Below are 9,011 nucleotides of genomic sequence, written 5' to 3'. Positions count from 1 at the left end.
GTTACTCATCTCTTAAATTTTAAAGGCAGAATGACGACTAAACAGGTTCTTGTTGTTGAAAAAAAAACTTGAAAAATATTTATCGTTAATTCTCTTGCGAAATCGTATCGTTACTTTGTTATCGAAAACAAATTTTTCCACGAGAATGAAAATAATAAAAACACACTTGTTTAGAAAATTGCGCCTCAAAGTTTTAAATGACTCATAAATAACAAGTTGATTTCCCGAAGACTTTGTTTATTATTTTTTTTTCTTACAACTTTTTCAGCATAGCATAGCGACAATAAAAATCGAGAGCATGCAATTGTATCAACAACGGAAAGTACAGAAAATTTATTTGAACAAGTTTTCATTAGAAGAAGAATAAAGTCTCGTTCGCAAGATTAAAAGAATGAGACACAACGAAAATATTTTAATAATTTGTCAGAATATTCTACTTCGTTATTTAAAAAAAATATTTGCTGAAAAATTGATAAAGTCAATGATGATGATGAAACAACTGTAAAAACACAATGCCGAGTGTCAACGATCGAGATTAAAAAGAGTGCAATTTGAACGTCCTTGAATAATAAAAAAAAATTTGCTGATGAAAATTTGTCAATTTTTTCAGAAAAAAAATAACAAAAATTGATTGACGTAAATCGCTCGCACTCTAATTTGATAACAACCTCATTCATTATCAAAAGTCAGTAAACTTTGTGACATCTAAATCTTCGTGTTTTGGCAAAATTTCAATGAAATTTATGTCTCGAAATACATTTCCTTTGAAATATTCAGTTGTTGAACTGCTTAATGTAAAATTATTCGCATGGGCATTGAACTTGCCATACGCATCGTGATCATATCACTTTACGGAATTAAATAATAAAGTATTAAACGCCTACTTTGGAACAATTCTTGTTGTGACGCGTGTGATTCTTGTTTTAAACAGCAAAAGACGTACGAAATTTTATTGTTTCAACCTTGATTCTTCAAGATTTTTGCGAGTTTTATATCAGGAAGGACACGAGATGAAGGGTAGATTAGAATTTTTTTACAAAATATTCAATAAAAAAGATGTTTCTTATCTTTTACAGACACTTTTTGATGAGATATGTAGGCAGATAAAACTCAAAGGTGTAAGGAGACGTCTGGTTATTTATTTGACTGACGCAATTTCGAAGAATTTTGACGTCAGAACAAGAATCACGTCTTGTGTGATACTATTTGATAGTTAAAAATACACGTGTGTCGCCCTCATTTAACAATTTCGCACTTAAGATATCACTTTTTTACGATTTTGATGACATGACGTCGTCTCACGTTCTTCTTCAGTTTTCCTGTGAAGTGTTTCTACGTGATCTGAAGAAAAAAAAGAAACAATTTTCATGGTAAATACGTCGAGTATCGAAAACAGAAGCCAAAAAAATCTTGATAAATATTGATGTTTTCGTAAACTCAAAATATATACGAACGAAATAAAAAAAATAGTGTGCGTGCTTTTCATCACATACGAGATCGTTCTTTGTTGTTGTTGACAATATTTATGTCTTATGTACTGAAAAACTACTACAACTGTACGAGAAAAAATCTCACTTGTCTACTTCGTCGTATGTTTGCGATGATGGCGAGACTGTGTAATTGGCCCCCAATCACGTATGCAAATACTAATGAACTCTGTAACAGCAACAGGGAACGAAATTTTTAACTTTTGATTTTTCGCACACATGAAAAACTCGTTCCTGACCTTTCTTACAGCGTTCAGTGCATTACAACTAAATTCAAAATAATAAGGAAGACAATAACAACTTGTTGATTAAATATTACTTACCGACATAAACAACCATTACTCATTCATTCATTTATTGGCTCGTCGTTGTCGTTCGCCTTCATGCCTTATTTACTCATTCGTCACAATCTTTTTTTTTCATTTCGTTTTCGAAAAATGCAACTGCATTTATTTGCATCGTAATTTCTTGTTTACCAACTTATCGTCTCATTCCTCAAATTATTGCGAATACTGTTTACCGACGACAAAACTAACGGGGGAGTGTCACGTTGTTATGTCAACGTAGATATTGGCCTTCAGCGTGAAAAATCTAACACAACAACAATGAGAAATTGTTTTTTTTTACACTCGAGTAAATACGATCAAGATACGTTCTAAAATCGTTCTGATGATAAAATTGAAGCTATTAACCGTTAATTAGTTCATTAATTCCTCGAGAGATAAGATAATTGATAAAAGTGTTTGATATCAACAAAAAAAAATAATAAAAAAAGTTAAATGAGGAAATAAAAAAAGAAAATTGCATCAGATTTTTTCTTTAATTAATTTATTTTTTGAATGTGTGTTTATTCATTTTTTTTCTTTTTGTACAACATTATTTTTGATATTTTCGGTGACATAACAGTTCAACGTCGTCAAATTAAATTTAGTAAAATATCAGCTGATCGATCATAGTCGACCTATATTTTGTCGTTCAGAAAACATCTGAACAATTTTTCGATAAAAATATTTTTTTTTGTTATCATTTCAAATAATTCTAATCTATGTCACATTGTACAAACAAAATTCTTATAGCCTTGAGACAGTTTTTATTTTTTTTTTCGGATGTTCTATTGATGATTACAATTAAAATTCAGAATATTTTATTTCGCGTTTTTTTCCTTCGTGAGAGAGAGAAATGGTAAAAGAGAGAATGTTGTAATGGAACAAGGGTTCGAAAATTCGAGGTTATTTTGCTTATTGAGCAATTATGTATTTAGAAAAATATTTAAGGCAACTTATTTTTGGAACACTTGACATATAAATTTAGGATGATTTACTGTTTTAAAGCAACTTCAATTTCTTATTTCTTGATTATTTTTATTTGATTTTTTTTTCTTATTTTCACTCAAAATATATTATTAACATTTATTTTTTTTTATTAGTTTAGATTAGTTTCATTTAGGCTTATATTTAACAATTTTAGTGAGTTTTCGTGCTTTTGTGTCTTTTGCTTCACAGTTTCATTAACAAAAAATGCTTGTGACTTATCGACATTCAATAAATACTTAGGTAACTTTCCTTTCTTGTTAATTTTCTAACACAATTAAACTAAAGATAAAACATAATAAAGAAGTTAAGATTATAAATTAAAGTCTTTCTATATATAATTTAATGTTTTTTTCATGTTTCTTTTTTTTTAAGGCAAATGGCCAAGTCCCTGCTGATTTAAATGGGGTAAATGTTGACTTAGTTGTAGCAAGGCTTGACGAGTACGTTGTTGTTCCAAGCGTTGTATGGCTGACGTTAAATGCGAATTTTCCACGAAAAGATCCTTTGCGAGCAAATCGGCGTTTGCGAGACGTTGTGCTTGTTCTGTGATAACAACAGTTTGGGCCTCTAAACGATTTCGCAGTTCGATTATCTCGAGACGTTGTTGATTCCAAGCTTCTGTTAAGTGAAAAAAATAATTTAGAAAATTAATCAAGGAGAAAGAATTGAATTGAACTTACGATGCACGACAGTTTCCATGTATTGTTGTTGTTGTTTGAGAACATTTTGCAATTGTTTGTTCTTCTGTTCCAAATATTGGATACGATTCGTGAGATTTGGATGCGGTGTGTGCTAAAATTTCAAAAAAACAATGTTAAAAAATTTTTTTTCAAGGTAAAAAAAAATTGACTTACAGTATAAGCTTGAGCTAATATGGGTTTTGCTTCTTGAAGTTGTTGCAATTCTGAGATAAGTGAATCTCTTTGATATGCTAACATTTGTACTTCTTCCTTCAAGTTTCGTTCTTTCAATTGGATGTCATTGTAATCAATAGGACTTGAACTTCTTGTTGAATGATGTCTATTTGAAAAAAATTTTTTTTTAGAATTTTTTAAAAAATAAAAGAAAAAATGTAACTTACACACTGTGAGTTGTCGCAACACTTTTAACGGATTTTCCATCGTCATCTCCTTGTTTGACAGGTTTTTGTATCGGAGAAATGGATTTCCGCATATTAGCTTCCTCTTCTTCTTTGAACGAAATGCCTTCCTTCACAGCGGGTTTCTGTTTGTACACGGGATTTTGATAATCTCGTGCCGGACCATGAATTGAGCTTTGATTCCAGAAGAGATAACTAATTGTGCTGCTTGCAGGACTATCTGGCGTATCAACACGCGGCGGAGTTGGAGGCGTATTATAATCTTTTGAGCGCATTTGTTTAATTTTTGCCTTCAGTTCGTCAATTTCTTTATCACGTTCATCCAAAGATGCGCGTGCTTTTTCGATCATTTCTTCCATTTCAGCCTCCAGTGCTGTATATTGTTGTTCAAGCATCGAATTCTCCGCAATCGGTGAGAGTTTTCCGTCTTTTTCTGTGGCACTTGCGAATTGTTCTTCGTATTCAGACATTTTGCTCAAAAGTTCTGTGAATTTATCGTCACTTTGTCGCTGCTCTTCTTCGTACAAAATACGCTCCTCCGAAAGTTTATTTTGCCAATAATCCTCACAATCTTCGTACTCTTTGCGCATTTGTTCAAGACTTGCTTCCAAGTCTTGACAACGCTGCTTAAGAGCTCCGTTTTCTTTGATCCATTCTTCTTTGTCTTTCGGGATTGCATCTAATTTACTTTGTAACTCACTGATTTTTTGTTTTAACAATTTTACGGTATCTGTATCACTCATACTGTCAGATTCTTGCGAAAATCCCGAAGTTGTTGTAACATTTGTGGATTGTTGACTTGGCATTGAATTTGCATTCAGCTCAGAGTTCAATGCCATCCATTCTCCGCTCGTTTCAGATTCGTTTCCGCCTTCGGTATTATGACACTTGCGTAATTTTCCTTGACGAGGACTTTCTTCAGGCAATCGAATTTTACTTGGAGAATCTCCTCGACGTTTTATCGCTCCTGTTCCATTCATTTCTTGCTCAATTGTACCCGAAATCTCATCTTGACTGCCTATTTCACTTGATGCATCATTTACGCGACTCAAAGCTTTTCGTAATGTCTTGTTACGGTTGAGTTCAATATTCAAACCTTCAATTTCTGTCGTTAACTCGTCATTTTTGTCTCTTAAATTTGAGTTTTCGATCTGTAACGATGATACTTTGTCCATCAATTCGAGAATTTCTTCATTTTCCTTTTCTTTTTTGAGTTCAACAGCCTTCAGATCTTCCAATTCAGCAACTTCCTGATTCAATTTTATATTTTGTTCGTACAAATCTGTAATTTGATTCTGTAAATCGCACTTTTCCGCATCTAATGCACTATTTTCTTCCAAAGCTGCTGACAATTCTGCTTTTAATTTGTTTTCTTCTGATTCTAAATTTTTAATACGATTCTCGAGACGCACATTTATGGCTGTATATTGATCTCGTTCTTGTTGCAATTGATCAGTTAGTTGTTTAATCGTTTCCGAATGTCGACTTTCCATCGTTTGAATCTCCCGTTTTGTGGTTTTCTCCATACTCATGTGTCGTTCGTCGACTTCTTGTGCCAAAAGAGCTGCTCGTTTGTTCATTTCCTTATTGTTGCTGTACAATTTCTTGTTCTCTTCGATAATTTGTTTGAATGCGTGTCTCAATGCGCCGACTTCTGCTTTGTGTAACGTTAACGAAGCTTTGACAAGCGGTAAGATTTCCTTTTCGTTCGTCGTTCGTTGAATTTCTTCCTCGAGCGTCGTTATAAGCTCAGCAATTTGAATCTCGTTTCCGTAGAATCCTAATCCAACTAATAAGGCACTTGCACTCACAACTCCTGCATTTTCCCACATTTCGATGATGATGTCGCTTCCAACAGATCCCGCTTCTCGCGTTATTGTCGACAATGTGTACGAATCGTCGTCTGTGGGTGTCTTTTGATCAATCATGGCAACTGTATCCATACTATTTTCTCTCGATGAAAGCACATTCGAATCATTTTGCACCAAATCGACAAATTGTTGATAACTTATCGTACTTTCCAATGGGATTGATATTTTGTCAAATGCCTCGATAGCAGCTTGTTTCGCTCCAATACTGTGTAAACCGAGTTTTTCACAAACTTGTTCGAGCTGATCTAACGTAACTTTCAATTCTTCACGATTTGTATCTGTACTGATGCTTTTCCAAATTTCTTGCAAGTTGATTGACAAATTTTCGACATTCGCTTGGTTTCCTGCAAGTTTCAAGAAAACGTTTATTTTAATGAAACACATTTTTATTTATTTTTTTGTTAATTTTAGGAAGAAGGATACGTGTTGGCAGGTGAGAGATTATATTCTAAATGACACGAATTACGAAAGGAATTTCTAAATTGACCTGAATTCAGGTCAAAAAACGAAAAATGTTCGGATAATGAGCCTTTTTTCAGGTAAAATTTGCATATTAATCCTCTTTCTTCTTTGAAAACCATAAAAAAGTACAATAAATCTCTCTTTCTGTCGCATCTGTGATCCAACCACACTGATAAGAGAAAAGCGAAATTCTTACCTGCTTTCACAAATCGCCTTCCATGAATATTTCTGCTTTGTGGCGGTAACGAAGCACATCGCTTCAATCGATGATTTGCCGATATGGGTCTTCGTCGCTTCGATTCTTGCATTTCACTTTGCGACACAGAACGTTTAACCTTATTATTGCTACTTTTGCTGCTCGATGTTTCAGTTGAACTTTGATTCCGTAACTTTTGATCGCTACTCGGACTATCGTACAACGAAAGACTACTTTCATCTGCTTCGTCGTCAGATTCGCTTTGTGTTCCTCCGCTCGCAAATGTTTGAACATCATCCAAGGGACGAGATCGTCTTCCATACTTTTTTCTTCCAACAACAAATTTTGGTTTGATTTCGCGATCTGACATTTCGGGATCATCAGAATCGCTTTTCTTTTCCGTTTTTAGCTCGGTACTCATTGCTTGTCCTGAAACGAATGAAGGAAAAGAGAAACGTCAATGTGTGAAAGAAAAACCGCGGTAAATATGGAAAAGCGCGATAGCATGGAAAATCATTAATCATTCCGTTACGTGTACACAAAAATTTACGAGTGTGTCTCGCTGCAAGAAACAACAATAAGCGCATAGCACGGAAAATTGGAGTGCAGAGGTAAAAAATCAATTTTAATTATAAATATGTTATTTTTGTTTATGCTTTTTTAGTAGTAAATGAAATGAAAAAGCAATTTATTGTGGTTACTCGAGACAGCGACGTCGTAAAAATTAGCTTATCATGCATTTGTTTGAAAAATTTCACTGATTTCATGAACATGCAAAGTGCTTTAAAGGACAACCGAGCAATTAAATACACTTTTGTCACGAAATATTGAAATTCCGAAGACTTTTGCAGTATTTCACGATGTCTCTACTGTCTCATAAAGCCGTTATTTTATTGTTAAAGGAGTGTTTTATATTTAGCGTTACGGTTAAATTCGATGAGAAATGCCATGACATAAACACAACTTACCTTCGTTACTTTTCATTTCCTCTCCGAGGATTTGTAAGAGTCCCGCACGGAAGTCCTGAAAACTCACCAACCATTTTTTCTCGGTTCCGTCATTTGCCTTGGATGTTAGTAACTTTACGAGAGCTTCTCCGCGATCGCGCAACTCCAAACTTTGACATAATTTAACGAGTCCATCGCGATCAAGACCTAATTGTTGTTGCGGTTCGTCTTTACTTTGATGGTTTTTGAACAGCTCAAATAATCGCTCTTCGTACGGATCATCAGTAGTAAATTTTACTTCCATTAGTACGATTATTAACACAATCACAACAGTACAACATTACACACTTTCACAACGACTATATTTACAAAGTTATTGTTTTTGTTATTTTTAACTACCTATCTACTTAATTGATGATGAGTGAATTCTCGCGTTCATACGTGGATGTGCATTGGACAAATATTTAGGTGTGACCTCAGGTTTCGTGTTTCTAACACTTTCTTCAATTTTTTTTCGCTCGAAACTTGTTTTTTTCCTTCTTGTCGCTCGCTTGTCGTTTTATTGTTGCTAAAGACTAATTAACAGTTTTGTCGACGAGATACGAGCAGCTGCGATGATGAATGATGTGGGATTCTAATTAGATTCATGCGAATTATTAATTTGTGGGTGTTTCTTTTTGTGTGTGATTTGATTGTGATGTAAAGTTATTTTTGCTTAAAATTAATTTTATTCAACTATTAGTACAATTTGTTACTGTGTTCTGCGTTCCTCTACAAATAAAAAGAAAGAGAAAGAATCGAATGCCATTTTAAAAACTAGTTTTATAACAAAAAAAAAAGATACATTCTCTATCAATCAGATGAGTGACAAGATTCAATGATATTTTTTTAAATGTAGGACATTCGATAAATTTTCATGTTAAAATGTTTTTTCATACCTTATATTTTGTGTTCACATGATAATGAGTCTCGTATACAGGAATTTCACAATTTTACGCGGCTTTTCTCGAATTTTTCAGCAATTTTTATCGATTTTTACGAGCACGAATTGTCTTTTTTTGTTTTGGTTTTCAATTGGTAATTGCAATTATCACTTTCATTCGTCTCAATAGTGTATTCGCTCGTACTTGTTCTTCATTGTGTTGATTCAAAAATTTTCAAATTGTATCTTTTTTTGTGACGGTTTAAACTTTTAAATTGATGTTTAAACCTACATATTTTAGAAAAAAAGAGAAAAATTTATCAATATTTTATGAACAAATTGTTATTCAAGACATCTAAAAACATTAGTTCATTAATTGATTTAAAAATTTAAAAAAAGTTTAAATAAAAAAAATAAAACAAAAATTCATAAAAAAAAATCAAAAAATATTAAAAAAAAATAATAAAAAATTCTCGTAATAATTCAATAAAGTTCAACAATGTTTAAAAATTTCAACGTAATTCGTTAAATAAAAAAAATAATAATTATTATAAAATTCAATAGAGTTGAAAGTTCAATGAAAAAAAAAAACTTTTGTTAATTTTGAATCTTGAGTTTAAATCATAAACCATCATTCAATGAACTCCTTTATACTTTTAACAAACATCCCTTTTTCTTTACACATCACGCGGTAGATAACAATGGAACATCACG

At 32.8% G+C, this 9,011-nt stretch overlaps 1 protein-coding gene across 2 annotated transcripts; it reads right to left on the bottom strand.

Moving 5' to 3' along the window:
- Positions 1-2,844: 2,844 nt before the first annotated feature.
- On the bottom strand, positions 2,845-8,449 carry LOC134829663 (ninein). 2 transcript variants are annotated; one of them, XM_063842866.1, is made up of 7 exons: positions 8,314-8,444; positions 7,397-8,146; positions 6,429-6,857; positions 3,882-6,114; positions 3,655-3,820; positions 3,481-3,592; positions 2,845-3,418 (listed from the first exon to the last, which is right to left on the bottom strand). In XM_063842866.1, exons 2-7 carry the CDS (start codon positions 7,677-7,679, stop codon positions 3,168-3,170), a joined length of 3,474 nt encoding a protein of 1,157 aa, XP_063698936.1. In that variant the 5' UTR covers positions 7,680-8,146; positions 8,314-8,444; the 3' UTR covers positions 2,845-3,167. The 2 variants fall into 2 exon arrangements, with proteins under 2 accessions (XP_063698936.1, XP_063698937.1); XM_063842867.1 differs by lacking the exon at positions 7,397-8,146 and having other exon boundaries at positions 8,314-8,449.
- Between the last annotated feature and the right edge of the window lie 562 nt (positions 8,450-9,011).

Source organism: Culicoides brevitarsis, chromosome 2, assembly GCF_036172545.1.
Source record: "Culicoides brevitarsis isolate CSIRO-B50_1 chromosome 2, AGI_CSIRO_Cbre_v1, whole genome shotgun sequence".
Taxonomy (NCBI): Eukaryota; Metazoa; Arthropoda; class Insecta; order Diptera; family Ceratopogonidae; genus Culicoides; species Culicoides brevitarsis.
Note: the sequence above shows the minus strand (reverse complement) of the source record. Positions and strands in the feature narration are given on the sequence as shown.